This window comes from Manacus candei, unplaced genomic scaffold (genome assembly GCF_025592945.1).
Source record: "Manacus candei isolate 608988 ecotype Guabito, Panama unplaced genomic scaffold, ASM2559294v1 h1tg000043l, whole genome shotgun sequence".
Taxonomy (NCBI): Eukaryota; Metazoa; Chordata; class Aves; order Passeriformes; family Pipridae; genus Manacus; species Manacus candei.
In genome coordinates, this window is record NW_026138091.1 from 15,958,025 (window position 1) to 15,979,093 (window position 21,069).

At 42.7% G+C, this 21,069-nt stretch overlaps 1 protein-coding gene across 2 annotated transcripts in view; it reads left to right on the plus strand.

Annotated features, from left to right (window-relative positions):
* Positions 1–21,069, plus strand: part of ST7 (suppression of tumorigenicity 7) — a 144,000-nt gene that overhangs the window by 31,147 nt on the left and 91,784 nt on the right. Inside the window, exon 1 of one of the 2 annotated variants that reach the window (XM_051795508.1) lies at positions 7,142–7,511. The exons of the other annotated variant lie outside the window; for it this stretch is intronic. Within the exon in view, the coding sequence (XP_051651468.1) occupies positions 7,490–7,511 (22 nt within the window). The 5' untranslated portion in view covers positions 7,142–7,489. Of the gene's footprint in view, positions 1–7,141; positions 7,512–21,069 lie in introns of those variants that run through there. 2 annotated transcript variants of the gene reach the window in all.

Below are 21,069 nucleotides of genomic sequence, written 5' to 3' on the forward strand. Positions count from 1 at the left end.
ACAGCAGCTCTGAGGGTACCACCACTCCAGGGGAGAGGCCAAGAAGGGGGATATCAGAACCCTGGCCCTGGGCAGTATGGTCTGCTCAGAGGGAGGATTCTGAGAAACTTGAATAGTGTTAATGTCTGATCATTTAATTGTCACCAAGTTTTAAGTGCTACTTACTGTTTTGCCCATCTGAAGTTACAGTTCTACGTGGTGTTCATACACTGACCATCACCAGGCTGAAGGCATAAGCTGTAGTTACTGAGGCTGCTTTGTGCTTTGACAGCCCAGTAGTTTGCTGTGAGAGGCACTTTGTGAACCAGTAAGTGCCATGAGCTCCTAGTAAAAGTCTACTGTATATCTAAGATGTTTCCACATGGAGTTAGACTTGTGAGTCTCTGCAGTTTTCCTTTATGCTTGGTGCCAGGTGAGAAGGCTGCTGGTACAGTTCACTCTGACATGAAGTGGCAGATACCACCACCTTTTCTAATCTTATTTCCTCTAACTGTATACCTAAGCCACTTGCTTTGATTGTTTTATTGACTCTTGGAAACTGTTCTTTGTCAAGAAAAGCTATGATAATCAAGTTATCCAAGCATTTACTAATTTTTGTAGTTAATCTTTATTCTGAGAGAGGAATTTTAGATCTTCAGTCTGCAGGGATGGCACTGCATGGAAATGGAGTGAAAACCCTGGAAAGAAGGGCTGGGACACCACCAAAGTGCTGCTTCTTGGGAAAACTGAAATCCTTAAATGACTACGATGTTGTCCAGTGAAACTAGTGCAACAGTTTCCACTGCACTTGCTTTCCCCACTGACCCTGCAACTGTGTTGTATTTATGGCTGCAGTATCAGCTCGTCCACTGTTACGCACAGGAGTGCCCACCTAGGAATGTAAAAATAAAACTCTCAATTGATTTTTTTTCCTATGGTTATGCTATGGATTCTTTTATGTCTGCTGGGGAGTGTGCTCAACACAGCACTCACCCGTCCAGCAGGGACCTTCCTACCTTGTTCTGTGCATATTCCCTTGAGGGCTTAGTCATCCTTAATTTTTCCCGTATGTACGATGAAATCATGGCTATTTGTAATGTCAGACTGAATGTTGTTAGTGTGTTTACTTGGGCTGAGAAGTAGTATAAATTTGATCTTCCTCTCTCAACAGTCAAAACTTTCTGCTAATCGTGAAGTTTCTGCTAATCAAGAAGTTTTGGCATCAGATCAAACATTATTAATGCAGATTGTAATGCAATGTTGGCAATGTTTGCTACTCCTCTAAGTCTCTGTGACTTATTTTTATACAGATAAATTGGATATTTGTGTTTTTTCTGGGGCACACATGTTCCCTCTGATGCCAGTTTGCATGTGGTTTATTATGAGTCGACCTTAATCCTAATTTGTGATCCCTCGGAGTTGCATAAAAAATGACAGTTTGTTTATAATCTGTTTTTTTAATTTGTTAACCACCTCTGTTCACTCTGACATTTGAGGCTTTCATGCGTACCTCGAGTGCAGTCCCGTGGCATAGATCCTTGGAAATGACCCTGATATTAGGATACATAAAATAAACCCCCAAAATATTTTAAGTATTTCCCTCAGTGTAGAAAATCTTTTTTCTAATATTTTATTCTTTTAAAACGGCACTTAAGTAGCTGGTGATTTAAGTTTATTTAATTTAACAACAGTGCAGATTTGGATGCTTCCTGTGTTTCTAAGTTCTCCTTGGATTGTATTGAGAAGTAGTGTCTTCTGCTGGGACATTTTTCACATACAGCAGTGGCCCCATTTCATCACACAGTTGCATGCATTTGGGACAAAAACTGCTCTCGGAATTTGATGAAGCCATTACACGTGCTCTGTTGAGCCATGGGGCTTGATATTATTGAAAAAATAACACATTTCATTTGGTTTTGATATGTCATTTGCACACAGGGAGTAGAATGTCATACTGTGTTGGTAACTGTCTATTTGTGGGTAAACAGTTCTGTGTTTAAAAGGAAACGAACCAAACTGAAAACCAAACCAACAAAACAAAAGAGAGGTGAATCATCATTCTGATCTTTTGGCGGTGTTATACAGAAGGTGAGTTATACTCTGCCACTTACAAAATAATACTGCCTTTTTTACTAGTCTCACATTGAATATTGTAAGGGAAGTTGTTGAAAATGGACTGTTTGTTCTGTATCCTCTGTTGCAGGGAATGGGAATGCCGTTCTGTTCTGTCACTCCCTGTTACTGGATGCCAGATAGGCAAGTAGAGTCCAGGGGCGAAATAGATACTCTGTTGCTCAGTATCTCGAGGCTGTATTGCCTACAGAAGTTCCTGGTTCCTATGAGAAGGCAGAAGCCAAAGATTTGGGGGTTCTTCAATATCTTAAGTCTAAGAAGGAACAAACACTGAGTCCTCTGAAGAGAGCTTGACGCCTATGATCTACAGTCTCAGTCATACTCTAGAATTAGGTACTTAACCTGGGCTAATATTTTCTTATTTTCTTTCTAGTATGCAGTATTCTTTACTTACAGCTTTCTGTGTGTAGTACTTTACCATTTCATACTTGCTGAAGCTTCATGTCCATTAGATGTGCTCCAGATGGCTGGGTGGCCTGGGAGAGGCAGAACACACAGAACTTCCACTGTTAATTGCAGAGCATCTGCTGCTTCATGCCCATGGTAAATGGCTTGCAGTAATCATCTACAGAGCTGTGCTGAAGCGAAGATCTTCGTTAAAAGTGAAGTTGAAAGGCATTACAATGTAATAATTGGCTATTATGGTTCATTGTATCTCTTCTTTAAAAAGCAATCTGTCTTTTGAACTTCATCTCTCAGATGAGGACCAACACAGACATAAAAAGATTTTTTTTGGTGGCAAAAAGTTCTTGATCTTCAGTCTGTCTTGTTACTTATGTGTATATACATGTATATGTTTACTCAAAAAGCTTAGTTCTTCCAGGCATTAATTGCCTAAAAATACTAGAGAAAAAGAATTTTTACATGAAATGGCTTTGCATAAATGAAATATGGACTGCACAGAAATATTTGAAAAATCAACACAAGAGCAAATAATAATAAAAAAAACCATCCCTGCCGTCAGTCTGGTGTAAAATCCTTTTTCTATGTTAAACAGGACAAAGGTCTTGACTTCTTTTCTGCTAACAGTCTCCTTCCTTTCTGTGCCAACCTAACAAGGGAACTGCAAGTTGCAAATAAGGAATGCGGGTGGAAAACCTTGAACAAAAGGTGATAAGAGCAGGTTATGAGGAGAACACTGAGGACTTCCAGGCAGCTCAGATGTTCAAGGATATTTTTCACTCTCTAGCCAGTCCCCTTGCCTCCATGTCTTGGCTGCCTGGTGTGGTCTTGTCTCAGCCACCTGCCTCAGTCCCTGGGCTGCTCCTTACTGTCCAGCGTGTCTCCTGGTGAAAACATGCTGGCGTTTCCACAAATGAAGAACTTCAGACATTTTGTTCCAGTGGAACATGCTTTTCTTGGCTCTCCTTGGCTCTGAATGCTGTGTAATCCAAGCTGGCGGACCCCACTCAACTTCTGCCCCACCGCCCACTTTCCTACCAGAAAGGGCTTGTCAGGGCTGTCCTCCAGGAGCAGGCTAGCCCTGCTCCTTTTCCCTGTGGCCATGGCTCCAAAGTTACCTTCTGGGACACTGGCTTCATGTATTGATAGAGGTATTGGGCAACACCTCTGCATCGGGGACTCTGTCATAGCATCAGTGCAGGCTATTTGGCTTGGTTCTTTGGGGGCTTGTACCTTAAATAACGTGACCCTGGAAGATGAGAAGCTGAAGTTGTTGCACCACACTAGATTACACTGGTGTAATCACAATGTCAACTTTTTCACCAAGGATGTCTATTAAAGATAATTAAGGGTCAGCAGAGTTGAGCAAAAGAAGGCCAGAGAAAGTGTAAAGCCAAAGAGCTGTAGCTTCGTAAGGCGTGCTGCTCTTTGGCTTCATTTTTCTATTGAGCATGAAAAAACACCTTTGCTGTATTTTGTGGGTGCCATGGTGATCAATAATTGGCATGGCAGCTGTTGCCAGAACTGACAAAACTGACAGAAGCTGGAGGTTGTCACAGTGTGAGTGGCTGAGGGTCTCACTGAGTTTTTAGGAGGGAACTAAGTAACATTACTAGAGGCAAAATAAATTCGTTCTGGGTGTTGCTGAATGGTCTGGACTCACTGCACAGTCACTTAGAGGTTTCCAATAGCTCCTTAAATGCATTAAATTTTTTAATGTCTTAAGAAAAGTTCAGTTTTCAGGCATTACAAAACTTACAGAACTGGGGACTTGGAAAATAAAGCCAAGTTTAACTAGTAAAAATCCTTACCCACCTTTGAGGCCTATTGAGATTATCCTGTACTTCCCCTCTAGAGACTCAAAGGTGTGGGACCTGTTCCCTTGCCCTGGGGGGAGTCAGCTGAGACTTCCCCTGTCTAGGTGAGCTACTCAGGGCAGGAGAACCTCACAGGTGGGAGGGACTCATTTCCTATTCCCAGAGTTTCTCCTGTGAAAAAGGAGGTTAAGTGCAAAATGAAATGTTTCTCTAGTGACAAAAGAATAAAGATTTATGCTTTAGTAGATCAGCATAAGGCACGTGTACAAATCTACCTCGCTTGGTATTCAGATTTTCTGCTTGCACTGTCTTTATAGAGAGAAATTACTTCAAAGCAGAAATTTACATTTGTATAAAAAATTTAACATTTCATTATCCAGCTTCATTATTAAAACTCAAACTATGCTTTAGGGTTTAGACACATGTATCCCTATAAAACCAAGTAAAATATGTGTATTATTCTTCTGCAATGATAAACTGAGGAACAAAGTAAATCTGCTCCAGGAGTGGCAATGGTTGAGAAGCACATCCCTTTCTCTGGCAAATGTGAATATAAAGGAGAGAGCTTTGCACAGCATATATTATTGCTGCTTTAAATATGCTGCTTGTGGAGAAATGTTTGGAAGGTATATTTTAAAAGAATCAGAGAAAGTTCTTCAGTGTCCTGTCATGGGTCAGCATCCCCACAAGGTACTGACCTGCCAAGCCTGACAGTAATGAAACAGATTGTTATGAAATCCTTCTAGAGATACTGCATAGGTTGTTTGGGCTTTTCAAATGCCTGTATGCGTCAGTGTAATGAGAACTTGGCAGAGGGCCTGTACTCCATGACACCTTCAAGGATGTCTTTGGAAAAACCCTGAGGTTTTGCATCTTCCTTGGAAAACAATGCTGTGGAAAGGTCCGATCTGCTCATCAGAGCAGAACTTATTCTTCAGCCATTGCAGGAGTGCACTTGAGTTTTTGTTCCAGAGAGTTGTGTTTAAGATGCTTTGAGGATTACTAGTACATAATAGACAGGTTTCTTTTGTGAACTTGCCTCAGTTGCTGGAAAGCCCAGCCAGGACACTTGTTTTGTTCAATGCACCACAGCTTCTTATCAACCTGTTTTGACAGAAGAAGGTGTTACCCGCTCCAAATAGTCAAAATAACTAATTCAGCTCTGGGAACGGCAAAGCTACAGTCCTTGTCAGAGGATTTGTGCCACTGTCATTATAGTCAAAACCAATTTGGACACGGCTTCCCAGTGCTGAGCACGCACGTGACTGCAAATATTCATGACTGTTAATAGCCAGGCTGTTAATTCAGGTGCTTAGGTACAGATTTGAGGACATCTGGTTAATTTACGACATTTGTGGGTTGATTTGAGTCACCATTCACTGGTATCCTGTCTGCCGGTGGAGAGACTAAAAGCTGCCTGTTAGAAAGTGTGTTGCAAGATGTCACCCCAGGGTATGGCCTCTCCCATGGCTTTGTTCCAGAGATGAAATACGGTTAAATGCTCCCATGAGCCTAGTGGTCCTAAATATTCTCATGGTGTGTGCAGAACACAAAGGGACTGTTAACATCTGAGCCATCAACTCCCTGGTTCCGTAATGATTTCAGCACACTGAGATCCTCAGGTGGCAGGTCCTCCCAGCCTTCAGTAGTACTTGTTTTTCCAGCCTGCTGCTGATGGTGGCATTGTGTATTTTGCAAACAGCACAAACCCCCTTGGCACGTGGAGCAGCAGGATTGTTTGGAATTGTTAACCCACAAAACCTGAGAAATGGGAGGGGTGGTTGTTTTCCTTTAAATGCTTCACTTAATGGACCTACATCTGCCTCCTTTCTCCTCATCCACCAGCAGTACTTTCCAGTCTTTGCCATCTTGGGAACTGCACATATGTGTTCGGTGAGACTTGGCAGAATTGTTCTTTGTTTTACCCCCTCCAGACAGCCATGGATAGCCCCCAATGTCTGGTAATTTCTAACCATCAACTTACTACCTTGGCTGCCCTCGTCAGCATAAGGCAGGCAAATTCCTATTGTCTGTGAGAGGACTGAAGGAGCTAGCTTAGGGCTTTGTTTCTATGTTTGAACATTTTTCAATTACTGAGTGTCAGAAAAAAAAGAAACTCAAAGAAATTCAGTACACTAAAAATGCACTTGCAGAGGCTAACAAACGCTAGATCTAAATGGTTTAGAATAATAAAGAAGAAATAAGGAAAATATTTCTTTGGTTGCTAGGATGCCTTTTTATCATTGAATTCAGTTAGTGGTTTTATTTTTATTTAGATGTATGACTTATTTATTGTGGTTAGAGCATTGTTGCGTGTATTCTGACAATAAATCTAAGTAAATGAGACAGTTGGATAACACTTTGATGTGAAAATTAGGTTTGAAATGTAGATTGGCCCAGAATTTTAATATTTATTTGAAGGAAAAATAATAAAGAGAGTTAATGATAGAAATTTGTGGTTGTTCTTTATTGGAAATGCTATAAGTGGTATTTACTAGGATATGTGTCCCTGAAATTTATTCCATTAGCACAGAGACACTTTGCATCTCGTGCAGCTGAGAAAAGTAGAGCGAATTCCAGGCAGATATTTTCCTGCTAGCATTACAGCTCCGCGTGGGAGCTTTAGCATCACGGAGGGAAATATAGGTCTGGCTCTTTGTCTTCTGCTTTTTGTGACAAAGGAATTCCCATCTGAATCGCTCTGCTCTGTCCAAGCCCCCTCCGAGCCTCTGGGTTAGCAGCAGTCAGTCTTTGCAGTGTTCTGACGTCATCCCGTGTGTGCATAAGCTCCGCTATTGTCTTACGGCGAGCAGGGCTGGGGATTGCAGTATCTGGTGGCTGATACCTATTCCTGCCTGCCAGTATCACGGAAAGGACGCTAGCCTGCCCTTATCACTCGGATTTAAAACAGAAGCTCCCGGTTTTTGCTTCCTGAAGAAGGACCTTCACTGCGGTTGCAAGGAAAAGCTGTCTGCGGTGTTGAGCAGAGGACGGGAGAGGAGGAGAGAGAAGAATCTGGCAGCTTGGATAGCCTGGACTGCATTGTCTGGCTTCATGACCCCTGCTGCGTAGCAGTCTCATCCCTACTCTCATACACTCCCTCTGTCTTCCACTCTTTTCTTCTTTGCTTTTTAAAATAGCAGCATCTGGGGAGAGCCATGTTTGGCACTGAATCTTCATGTAAGTAAATGCATCCCACTTACATCCTTTTTCTGTTGAGTACAGGGCTTGTTTTCCTCACTCTACCCACCGCGTTTGCATTCTCTTTGCTGTAGGTCGTGGGCTAAAAGCTGTGGTCCTTGCCTGTTTGAGAAGGGATGAAAAATGCCAGAGGGGAAGCATTTACCTCCTTATTGTGGGTACATCCTCGATACAAGCAGCAAGACAGCATAGGGCTGTCAGCACTGCTGAATTCAGGCCACTGAAAGATGGGGGGAAAAGGCAGTTTTGCTTGAATGTGTCAATAGATAAGATTGCATCTGTCAATGACCAGGAGTTGCAAACACTCTTAATGAATGCACTAGTCAGATGATATGTTTGGGGATTGTAAATGCTGCAGTATCAGATGGGCGAGAGGTTGGGGAGAGTGATTTAACCTGCAGGTTAAATTTGCTTCATTTTTGTGTCTGGGAAAAAGGAGGCTTGTATGCAATCCCTCTTGTAACTACAGAATCCAAAATTAAATTGGGTGGAATTCTAAATATGAGGTGAAAAATGCAAAATAATAGGATCATTTATTTGTTTCTTCCTGATCTTTGTTCTGGAAAATCTTAGCCGAGGCAGTATAATAGCAGTGCAGTATAATAGCAGTGCAGATGCATGTCACTGAAAGCAAGCCAGTTCTGCTTCAGTGGGAACAACAATTACCTACCTGGCAAATCTGTCCAGGAGGAAGGCTGGGGGTTTATGTATAAATAATGCTGCTGGTGACAGTGTGGCTGTGTGGAGACCAGTCTGATCCAGTGATTATTGGGTGACTGAAAAATAGAAAACAGTCGGTTCACGCTGTATTTTGTGCACAAAATAGTACTGTATGTTGAAAACATGTCTCATTTGAATATGAAGTGGTGGCTTTTATAGAGCATTATACCATGCAGTGAGGTGTAATGTCTCCATGCACTTAGGCTGGGACCCGTTCTGTGTCTTGGCTCTTCCTGGGAAGTGGCAAGAGCATCGGAATACCTCATAGTCACATCCTCCTGGCTGTCAAACCCCTTGCTCCCAAAGGGTTAATTGGTCCTGTCACCTGGTTCTGGTAGCTCCCCCTCTCCTCTGCCACCTGGTCATGGTCAAGGTCAGGCAGGACAAAAACAAAATTTGCCTTTAGATTTCTTTTGTTTGGGGACGAATTTTTCATGCACAGTTGTAAACATGTTTGCAGCTCTGGGTCAGCGGAGCATGAGCAGAGATGCCAAATGTAGCTGCGTCTATTTCTGCCCTGCCAGATCTGTGAGCCCCAGCCTCTCTATCCATGGGCTCTCTGTCTGCAAAATGCACAGAACGTGCTCTGAGATAAAATCAGTGCCCCACCTGCCCTCTTGCAGAAAGGTATAGTGCTTACTCAGATTGTTCAGTCTTGTTCATTTTCTTGGGTTACAAGGCGCATTGGCTAAAATCACTGGCTTGTGCACCAGCAGCTGTGGCTGTTTTTGTTTCCATGGTTCCCACAATTTAGGAAAGGGTGATGGGAGCTTCCGTGACAGCCACTACCTGTTTCCAAGAGAGGTCTACAAACATTATTTGCTTTTAAAAAAAGGGTTAAGCAGAACATGGCTAGTTGCCATCGATTCGAGCAGAGGCTGTGGTTGGTCTCTGCCTGCAGTCCCTGGCCTGACGAAGAGAAGGGCAGTGTGGTGGCCTCGCCTTTGTTCAGAACAACTCCCATACGCCTCTGCTCAGGCCTGGACCTCCTGCCCAAGAGTTCCTCTGAAAATTGGACAGGCTGCCCCATTGCCTACTGCTGCCAGGTGCTGGCAGGCGGGAGGAGAGTGGAGTTACTGGTGCTGCCCCCCTGCACACCTGCCTGCACAGGCCAGTCCTTGCGTAACCAGCCCTGCCCACACCACTGCTGGAGGCAGAGCCGGTTTGCTTTCAAAGACAGAAGATAGTATCAAAATTATTTTAATCAGAATGCAGTCACAGCTAAGAGGTTTTTGGTCTTCCCTTTCCTCCTGTCTTTTTCGTATTTCCAGGCCATCAAATGATAACAGTGGTACTAATTGTTAATGTTTCTATCTGGCTAGAACATAAAGTAATACAAAATAAAATAAAAATATTCAGATCATCTGGACCTTGAAAATACAACAGACGCCCTTGCTGCTGCTATCCAAAAAGCATAAAATGAACAGATTTCAGTTTTTTTAATCCTGCTGTTTACACATAGTGTTTAGGATTTTATTTCTCTTCTGTCTGATTAAAAAAACCAAGAAAAATGGTCAGAAGCAAATACTGGTTCAGAACCTTTAGTCTGTCACTCAGTAGCAAAATATTTTAAATGTCAAACCAACTCTCAAATCCTGGTCTTTCTTTTTGCTTGTAGCAGCAGTCAGAAGGGCAGTAAAAGATAGTCTGAGGGCTGTTGTAGGAACAGGCATCTGCTTATCACCTCCTGGGTGGAGGGAAAGACAAACAGCCAGTGACGCCGGCCCATAAAGGGGGATAAGGCAGCAGGCAATGCACAAACATCTGCTGACACTCCAGCGCATGATGAGCAAGGATAGAGAGTGCAAAGCAGAAAACCCAGGAAGTGTCCGTGGAAGGGTTGCACTGTGGCAGAGTACTTGCTGTACGGTCATGGTCATTTTTTTCCATTGGTCACATGTCCTCTTTATAATCCCCACAGGAAACATATGCGCCAGAGACCCTTCGTCTTCGGTGCTTTTGTGCTGATCCACTGTCAGACATGCTGCTGGGGCAGTGTCAGGGGGCTGTGTGCATGAGGAGGCAGCTGTCCATCCCACACCACCCCTCCTGCTGACCTGATAGATTTTTCTGATTTCCATAATAGTTTCACATTCTGGAGGGAGTGAATAAAATCTGCTTTGATAAAGCTTGAGTTGAGAATTAAGTCTTTTTGAAGCTGAAATAGTGTTACAGTGCTGCCCTGAAGCTGGGAAGTGATGGGGCTCTGAACAAGTGACAGGCTGGTCCTCATGAGAAGGACACCCTCAGCTCAGGGAGAAGAGGTGATCCCAAACCTAGCAGAAATAACCAGCAAGCATCCCTTGTCTAACTAGGAATACTGTCAGTTGCAGGCCTATATGAGAGACAATACAAGCACAAATTAAATGAAAATGTGAGAGCAGTCACAGTCGGTGGGACTTAGCAGTGGTAGGGGAGGTCAGGGGAATGCAACTCCATCAAATCTGTCTGTATATTGGTAAGGAATGGGACAGGATGCAGTTCAGAGCCTATAAAGCAAGCAGAGAGGCTCAGAGAGCCATTTCATGTGTGTCTGAGAATGTGCACCATGCATATGTGCTTCAGATACCGCAGAGAAACTCAGTAGGAAGCTGCGAGGGAGGGAATCACACCCGTTCATGCTGCTTGCCCTGGTGGTGTTAAAAGGACCGAGGTGCATGCTGTGGAAGTCTGAGGTGATGTTCTCAATGCTGCTATGTTTGTTCATGCTGGGGCGTTTTAACCTAACAGCAGTGCTGAACTGTGAGGGTTATATGGGAGGTTGTCTGGGAAGTACTCTTCCAGCCTGGGCTGTTTGAGAGATGCTCATGGTGGTCCCTGTCTGGTAGATCAGCAGCTGCACTCTGGAAAGCAGAAGGACTCTGGACCAAATGAGGGCTGACCAAAGGGCTGGAGAAATACAAAACCAAAGGCCATCTGGAGCTTTCCTCTGCCGCGAGGCTAATGCTGGAATGCTGCTCTCTGGGGGGAGGCTGAGGACGGCTGTGGAGAAGGGGAAAGCTTGCCCACTTAAGTGTGCCAGGAAAAACTGCTGTGCTTGCTCAGGCGCACTGTACTGTCTTCTGCTCTGTCTGTTCAGGAGGTACCTTTGTTCCTAGGCATTTTTTCCCAAACTCTCTTCCAGCCAAAATGTAATAAATGGCAAAGGTTACACCAAGAGAATTGATTTTATGGCGTCAGAAAAGTAGTTTTACAAATCCCTGCAAAACATCAGCAGCCAACAGTGGAGAAATCGGAGACCTTAGCATCAGATATTGAGAGCCAGAACAATCTGATCAGTATGGGTGCTGCCATCCTGGGCTGATGTGCCTGCCTCCTCTGTTTTCAGCACTGGTACTCACCCCATCTGTGGGAAAATGAGCCAAAACCTGACCACTTTTGCAGGTAGTTTTGAGCATCTTGGCTCCCCAGGATGGTTCATGGGGTGGTTAAGTGAGCAGCAGCAAAAGGGAGGGTGCAACATGATTGTTGAAACTCTGGTGGGATGCCTTGGCAAGACTGGGCTCCACTGAACCAGCAGATGACCAAAATGCTCCTTTTTTGAGCATAAATAGCCCACTGCCATCCTAAAAGGCCAAGACCAGCAAGTAGCGGTAAGTATAGCCACAATTCCACAGTGATGTCACACTGGTTTCTCAGGCAACAGTACATCAAAGAGAGGTTATAGGAAAGTACCAGAAACTGTAACTTTAAACCAGTGTATTTGGCTGCTAAGATTCCCGTTGTTGCCCACAGAGTCAGGACTTTTGAAAAAATTTCAGAACCAGGTCAAAATGAGGCTTGGCTACAGCAGTATCAGATGCCAGAGTAAACTTGGGTTATGAAAGGGATTGAGATTACAGAAGCTGTAATAAACTTGGCAAATGCATCAGTGAAATTTCAAGGTATTTGGAGAGAAAATGTAGTCTCACCTTCCACTTACAGTAGATTTTGAGGATTTACCGAGTGCTAGTATTGTTATTTTCTAAATGAATGCATATTTTTAAAGTACAAACCTGAGATAAGAGAGGGTTCTGCAGGTTCTGTAAATCCCTTGGCCCTACCACTTTATTAGATGCCTGAGGTATGGTCTCCAAGGCTTAACTGCATGTTCAGGAGGACAGGAGATTGAAGTGCAGCCCTCCTACTCCGGCAGCACGAATGGCAATTTGAATTCACTGTGTTGAGCTGTTCACAAGCACTGTCGGAAGAGTTTAAGTGCACCTTGTCCTTTCTTCCTCCACAAAGAAGAAGTGAACTGAGACATCTCACAGGCTGGATCTGACTCATGAATTTGACAGTCTTTGGTAGTTTGTCTCTTGCAGCCCTGGATCCCCTTTCCTATCTTGTTTAGAGGTTGCAAGGGTCTGATGTAGAGTTACTGAATACAGTGCTAGTCTCCCATGTAGCTGTGTCCACACATGAGCTTCTGGAATGGGGAAGAAATCTGAAGGTACATGAAGTGAATAGGTAACCTTTTGCTTGTCAGATCATTTGGTCTTTGCCATAGTTGAAAACATGAGCTATAATTAGTGGACAGGTCTGTGATGGGTCAAAGATGACAAAAGGTCTTTCAGATTTAAGATAAAAATCATAGAATAATTTAGATTTGGGGGGACCATCACTTCCCTCAAAGCAGGACCAATCTCCAAGTTAGAGCCAGTGACGGATATGAGCTGAATCAATTGACATGTTTGCAAAATGTTATGAGATCAAAACAAGCTTCAGCTTTGACCAGTTTAATTTACAGGACCAGAAATAGGGATAAATCCTCATACCCAAGGACAACTGAAAGATTATTAGAGTCCCTTTGGGCTGTGTGACCTAGATAGGAAGTGCAGTATAAGCAGTGAGAGCTCTGTCGTATTATTTGAGCTGGGGTAAAAGCAGTAGTGTTTCATTGTAATTTAGGGATAATTAATTGTCATGCCTGGAAAAAAAACTTATTCACAGAAGAATCTAAGTAATCTCTTTTTGTTTGAGCTAGAATCCCCTGCTTGATCCCTCAAGCGCCAGGAAAAGGTCTGTAAAGTGCTATGAAAAAAGCACATGGGATTCAGAGAGACAGAGTATTCCAGATTTTCTAGACTAATGGATATCTTTTCCATTTGGTGAAAATGCTGATGGGATGTCACTGTTTAGATCCTGTCATATAAAGGTTACTATCTATAATGGGAGATTAAAGAATCTTAAAAATGCCAATATGTTCCCTATTGAAAAAGACAGAATGCTATATTAGCCAAATAAGCTGTAAAACTACAGAGAAAAAACACTTGCTACCCAGAATCTGGTGTAGCTCAGTGAAAAATTGTCTGACTTTGCTGTGTTTGGTCAAGGTGAAACTTACACTGAGAGATCAACTTAAGATGCTGAGAAATTGAGAGTGGAAGTGAACCCGTATTTTGCCTAGACCAGGAAATGTACCATTGCTTCCCAAAACTAGATGGAATTAGTATTTTAGGACTTCCTAGCTCTCTATTTCATTTGGAAATGATGTTTGTCAGGTGTTTTGATCAGTACAGGGGAAGGAAAACTCTTGTGAAACTACATGGCAGCAATACAAAATTAAAGTATGACATGTTTGACCTCTTTTGTGAAACTGAGTGACTGGGAAGGTCTTCCTTGGTGCATACTTTGAGGGTTGCTGAGATAGTGTTTCAGCCTAGATAGAGGAGGAGCCTCAGGTGAAAATGATACAAAGTTGGTGAGCTTGTCAGAGAAAGTATATAGCTATGGTGGGGACTTTCCAACTTTGTGTAGCCCTTATGCAGTTTTTGTAAAGGTTTGACTGAACAGTGAAGAAAGATGAGAGTGGTAGGAATGAGCTCTGGATGAAAGTGGCTTGTGCTCAGAAGGACTGTAGCCTAAGAAGCCATGAGGAGATTTTGAAGATGCCAATGGAAACATGAGCCATCTCCCTTAACCTTCACATTTAACATGCCACTCACTAGCCCAGTGATTTTGCAATCTGTAAATGCCAGCTTTCATTTTACCGTTAGGAATGAGTCTAGAAAAGCTGTTGTGTATTTGGATTTCCTGCTGTACTCACTTGAGTGTGGAAGTACCCATCTTATAGCACATCAAGAAGTTTTAAGAAGATATGGTCTTGATGAGTTGTAGTTGTGCAAGTGCAGCAGAAGAAAAATATACTCAATTACATATTTTTAAAGTTCCTGGTGATGCCTTAAGCCCCTAATGGTTTTTTTTATTTTTCTAATATTTGTAAGACTGGTAAGAATTGTAGGTTTTAAAAAGCAGAAACCCCTTTCTCCCTTGTTCCTTTCCCTTGTTTACATATTCCCTAACCCTCTTACCCCATTCTATGCCTCCCATATCAAACCTACCCCTGAATTCAGTAGCAGTGTTTAGTCTTTTGTCAAGGCAAAGACCCAGACTGTTTGGAGAACAGCATATCAGGGCCTAAACCACAGACTACGGTCAAAAATTGGGTAGCTGTGCCCTTTGTGCTCTGAAAATGGTGAAGATGAGGAAGTAGGTGGTCCCAAAAAGACCCCAGACCCGATTCTCAGGGGAAGGGCCCGGGGCAGACCAGAGGAAGGGCCAAAGGGTGGACACATCTGGGATTGGATGGATAATGTTATAAAATGTAACCTCTCAGGCACGGCCTGCGCGCGCGCGTCTTATATCACCTACTGCCTTGGCAAATAAACCCTTTCTTATCTCACCCCTAATTAACTGCTCCGGAGATTTTTTCAGCACCAAAATACACAGGCAACACTGGATGGGAATAGAAAAAGGAGACTAGATATTTTTAACTTCATGTATTTGCTGCATTTTTTAACAGTAAGGGATTGTATGATGAGGGCACTGCTAGAAAGCAAATCCTGAGGGGAACGGCATCTATTACAGCTCCATGGAAGTCAGAAAATGGCAGTGGACTCTACTTGTAAGACCTGTGCTAAAAGAAAAGTAAAAACTTATGCAAGAAGATAACATCCCAGGCAGAACCTCAACTGTATAAATCGCTGGCTTATGGATACCTAACACGAGTGACACTGACTCTGAACTGACTTAGCACAATTAAAATATTGCTGGTCACAAAAGAAGAGAAAAGCATTATAATTAGCAGTACTGAAAGATGCTAAAAAGGTATATTTAACATTTTAAAAAGGACCTGAATGTGGAAGATATTGGCACTAACCTTTTTTCCTCTCAACTGCATTCATTACTGTCATTAGTAAAGTATTTAGGACTGTTGCAGTGGCAGTAAATTGTGCCGCTGTATTTGCATCAGAGTAGGTAGTAATGAGTCACTCAAACTATCAGCTGATAAAATACTCTCAGACTTTAATTTAAGTTATCAAAGAATACAGTAGATGAGAAATGTCAACTAGCTGGTCAAGTTGTATGTGAAGATCTCATGAAGTGCTTTGTCATCCACAAGCAGTCTAGCTGCAAAGCCCTGGAAGTTTTAAAGGCAATGGTTGGAGGCAAAGGCCTGCTAGAGGGTTAAATGAGCCAGGGAAAATGTTCCTCTGACTGCAACATGCATCAGCCTGACTGTTCCCTGCATCCTCTGCTGCTTGCGTGGTCTGCAATGATAACTTTAGATAAGCTGTTCAGAGCGAATAATCGATTGATAATCGAGCTGCTTGTGCAGATGGATGGAGAAAAGCTCCAAATGATGGAAATGAGCAGCCAGATTAAAAAGCAACAAGATCTAAACTGTAAGGATCACATTCAAGAGTGGAAGTTCCTCCAGGAACCCACAGAAGTGTGAGAGGCCTAACACATGAACATCACACAGGAGCATAACGTGTCTTTGGTCACAGGACAGGAGTGGTTCTGTGCAGGAGCGGATTCCTCTACAATTGTTGACCTGCTAGAGATATCTCTCTGCAACTTTGGCTGGAGTGTTCTGATAGCACAAGGAGATAGCAATGGGATGAAGGATTTCTTGGGTGTTAAATAAGACATACTGCCTTATCTTTAGTGTCATTTACACTTGCCACATTGTAGTGAGACTAGAGAATATTGCCCCCACCCACAGGGATACAACAGCTACAATAACTGAGATATTAAGTTGCCTACTCAGGATAAAGCACTAGTGGTCTGTCACATCAGGCAGGGGTCCAACAGAGAATGGGTATTCAAAGGCCTTTACATGGGACCTTTTCTAAACTTATCTTCCATAGGTATAAGTATTTTCACAGCTGGGGTTCTCACTGTGCTAGGCTACACCTCCACGCCATGGAAGGTGGCACTGCTGTGGGCATTGTGCATCACAGTGACCATCTGGATGCAGAGACATTCACTTGGTCGCTCTGGGGCATTGCATGTATGCTAATGACTTAGACTCTCTGCGGGCTTGGCTGCCTGTCAGAGAGGAATGAAGCTGTAGATTTAATGAAGCTGTAGATTTCAAACAGTGCCCTGTACTGCAGCAGTTTAGTGAACTACGTGCCTGGCATTTAGTTAGGTTATGTCTTGTTTGTCTGTCTACAGTGACATTCAATTAATTCTTCCATAAAATACAGATAAATACACAGAATTACTCAAAAGGACAAAAAGAAAAGGCTCATGTTTGGACTTACCATCATCCTTAATAGTATCCCCTTAAACAGAGAGGCTCCCCTGGGGGAACAAAGAGATATGACTCTCTAATCTGGAACGTCAGCGCCGCCGCCATCACTGTAGAGCGAGTCGCTGCCGGCAGCAGCTGCTGTCTGCAGGCTGGCAGCAAATATGGGCGTCTGCATTTTCAATTATTGTCCTTTGGGACACTGGTTTGTATGTACTCCAGATTTGCTTTGGTTTAACATGAGGAAGAAAGAAGCACTCTATGTCATTGAACAATCTAACTATGGACAGAGGAGTTTAAAAGAACCTGCCAGTTCTTGTTTATGTATGTAGTATGTGTGTTTATTTATCTGTGTCTTTATTTATTTTACTTCTACAGCTGTTGTCAGTTAAAACTATTAACTGCCTTTTTTTAACAGACTAGTTTACTGAAATTAAAGTAGTTTTTTCCTAGTGAGGGAAAAGCCTGTCTCCCTATATAGCATATCATTGCTGATGAGAAGCTGTGGTCTTCCTGCTTCTTGCCAGGGAGTTCAGTGCCATGGCAGTCTGTAAATCTTGTTATTCCTGTGTGGGGGGACTCCAAAAGTTTACATATATCTGGAAACTGGACTACCCTCTCATCTCCAGAAGCATTTCAGACATACTGACAGATCAGTGTTGGAGCTATATCACGGGCGGTATGGGGAAGCCTGCATTGCAGCTGACTTAGGTGTTGCCTTATGTATAGGTAAGGGATGATCATATTATCAGGTTGGCTTTCAAAAACTATAATTTCCTCTCTAAAAATCAGCTACTGGAGGTTGCTGATTGCTTTCTGCTGATTTTTGTTTTGGTTGGTTCGTTGTTTTTTTTTTTTTTTAAATTTGCTAAAATCTGTCTTTCTGAAGTTCATTCTGGAAATACCTTTCAAAGGAAAAGATGCACAGCTATTTCAACTATTAAATTCTAATCTTGAATCACAGTTGTTTGGCTGTGCTTCTGCTTTCTAGCATCCAAACTCACAAAATTGGTCTGAATAAATAATTTTGAAGAAGAAAATGAGGACAGCCAGTCAAATAATAGCAGAAGTTATCAGTGGTTATAGTCAGAATTAAATCTAATCAAAATAAACTTGTGAACAGTAATCTAAGACATTAATTGATAAAATAATTGGCAAATAAGATAATCATGATAGGACAAGAACATGACCAAGTGCCCTCTACTGGGTTAAAAACTGGCTGGATATCCAGGCCCAGAGAGTGGTGCTGAGCTGTGCCACATCCAGTTGGCAGATGATCACTAGTAGTGTTCAGGAGAGATTCAGTATTGGGCCTGGTCCTGTTTAATATCTTTATCGATGATTTGGATGAGAGGATCAAGTGCAACTTGAATAAGTTTGCTGAGTTGGGTAGGAATGTTGATCTGCTGGAGGGGAGAAAGGCTCTGCAGGGGGATCTGGACAGGCAGGATCGATGGGCCAAGGCCAACTGTATGAGATTCAATAAGGTGAAGTGCTGGGTCCTGCCCTTTGGTCACAACACCCCCATGCAGTGCTACAGGCTGAGAGAAGAGTGTCTGGAAAGAGTCCCAGCGGAAAAGGACCTGGGGGTGCTGGTCGACAGCCATCTGAACATGAACCAGCAGTGTGACCAGGTAGCCAAGAAGGCCAATGGCATCATGGCCTGTGTCAGAAATAGTGTGGCCAGCAGGACCAGGGCAGTGATTGTCCCCCTGCACTTGGCACTGGTGAGGCCACACCTTGAGTACTGTGTCCAGTTCTGGCCCCTCACTACAAGAAAGACATTGAGATGCTAGAGTGAGTTAAGAGAAGGACAACAAAGCTGGTGAAGGGTCTAGAGAGCAAGTCATATGAGAAGCAGCTGAGGGAGCTGTGGGTATTTAGCCTGAAGAAAAGGAGGCTCGGGGGAGAACTTATTGCTCTCTACAACTACCTGACCGGAGGTTGTAGCCAGATGGGAGTCAGTCTCTTTTCCCAGGCAACTACAGACAGGACCAGAGGAAATGGCCTCAAGCTGCACAAGGGGAGGTTCAGGTTGAGCATCAGGAAGAATTTCTTCATGGAAAGGGTTGTCAAGGATTGGAATGGGCTACCCAGGGAGGTGGTGGAGTCACCATCCCTGGAGGTGTTCAAGAAATGACCAGACACGGTACTTCATGCCATGGTCTAATTGACAAGGTGGTGATCAGTCAAAGGTTGAACTCAATGAACTTGAAGGTCTTTTCCAACCTAAATAATTCAATGAAGAAATATTTCAAATATTATAAAAATCAAAAATTTAATTTGCTTTCATTCCTTGCAAGAAGAATAGAGAGCTACCTATGAGCAAAAGTAGAGGTAACTTATTTTGTTCTTTATAAAGCTGCTTTTTCCAGGGCCTTTTACATGAGTCCAAGGCAAAACACAACCAACCATCATGGACTCAAGTTTTATCTGTCCAAGTGATTTCACACCAGCTGTAGCAACATGCTAATGTGCAAAAATAAGTCAAGAACAGCAGTTGTCTCACTGCAATCAAGTTTGAGTGTTAGCCATTTGCAGCTGGTCGCCTTTTCTGTGGGAACAGCGTGTCAGGGTGAGTTTGAGCCATGAGTGACTTGGCCCAAATAGGTGTTGAAAACATTTGTGCTGAATTCTTAAGAGCTTAGGCTGATTGATGAGATCAGTCTTTTCTGTGATTACTATTCTCAGAAATAGTACATCATCTCTTACAAGGTTTGTCTGGATATGTTCTGATTTAGGTTTAAATAAAAGTGTGGGGTTTTTTAAAAAAGGTTAATTAGTATGGTATAAAAAGCCCTACAGACTCTCAATTGGGACTAAATTGAGTTAACAAGGTGTGGGTTTCAGATTAATTGAAATAAACCTTCTTAGCTGAAATAAACTCTCTTAGCTGAAATAAGAATGTACATGAACCACTGTACAAGAATGTACATACTGCATCAAAGCAGCGCAGGCAGGTCAAAGGACTTTAAAGTAATATTCATGTAAAAATGTCATCATGATTTATTGGATTTGGTTTTAATGTCTTTGATAGTACTCCTTGTAGTTTTCAGAAACTCAAAATGAAATATCACCTTTGTTTTCTGTGTTCTCAAGTCTCTTGACAAGCATGAATGACCTTGGATAAAGTGTTTGAAGTTCGCATCTGCTGAAGATGAACTATGGTTTCCAAGCATAACAAATGAATAACCTTGTTTTCTTTCATCTTGCTGCTGTGCAGTCGGCCCTTTGGTGATATTTCTGAAAAGCTAACAATACATATTTGGAGGATGCCAAGAAAATGGGTAGTATTTCCCAACACATAGATGCAACCATGCTTTCCTTAGAGACTTGCTTGTTGAAAGAGGCATGTCTCTTGTAGTAGCAGAGTCAACAATTCTGACAGCACGAGATGAGAAGGGCCACCTTAAGGTTAGGAGGATATTATTTGTGATAGTCAGCACTTAAGCCATTGTTCAAGGTAATATAAAAGTTTCTCTACACCAAACAGCCTATTGTTTATGTTCTGTTCTGTATCTAAATACCAAACTTGAGCTGGTTTTAAAACTTGAGATTCTGACAAAAAAAACAGGAATCGAGCACAACATATATTTTGCAAGCTGTTGCAAAATCAAGCACGGGCTAAGTAGCTGATCTTGGGAGACTGAAATAAACTGAAGAAGAGTGGTTGAAAACCTGAAGGAGGAGATCAGATCATCTTCGTTCTGGAACAACAAGAAAATTGAAGACGTGATAAGCTAGAAGAGAGAGGGAAGTCTGCAACATGGAAGATCTTGGAATAGTATGTTCTCGAACTGTGGGTGATTTGGAAAGTGTGAGAGCTAAAATCTCATATGCCAAATATGCATTTGGACTATATATGTGCGAGAGAGGAGGGAGGATGAGAGAAACAGTAGAAGGGGCAGATGCGAGCGCGTTTGATGGTGGAATGCTTAATCCTGCCCACCCTTCTTTGAAGAATGCTGCTGTTCCCATAAAGAAACTAAGAAACATCCTTAAAATGTAAAATGGAAATAGTAGAAAATGCTGGAAATGCCATTTAAGTGATTCTAGTAACTGAGACCATTTTAGAAATTTAAACACATCAGTATCCCTATATTCCAGTACCTAGATGAGAAGGTGAGTGACAGATGATTTCCTGTACTAAATGATACTACTCGGTTCTTGACTGCTGTGGAAACGGGAGTTCATCATGTCCATAGAGCCAGGCCCCCTGCTTCTGCTTGGAATGGGAAAACAGGACAGTGTCTCTAGGACTGGGGTGGTGAAGCTGCAGTGACCAAGGTGATCCAG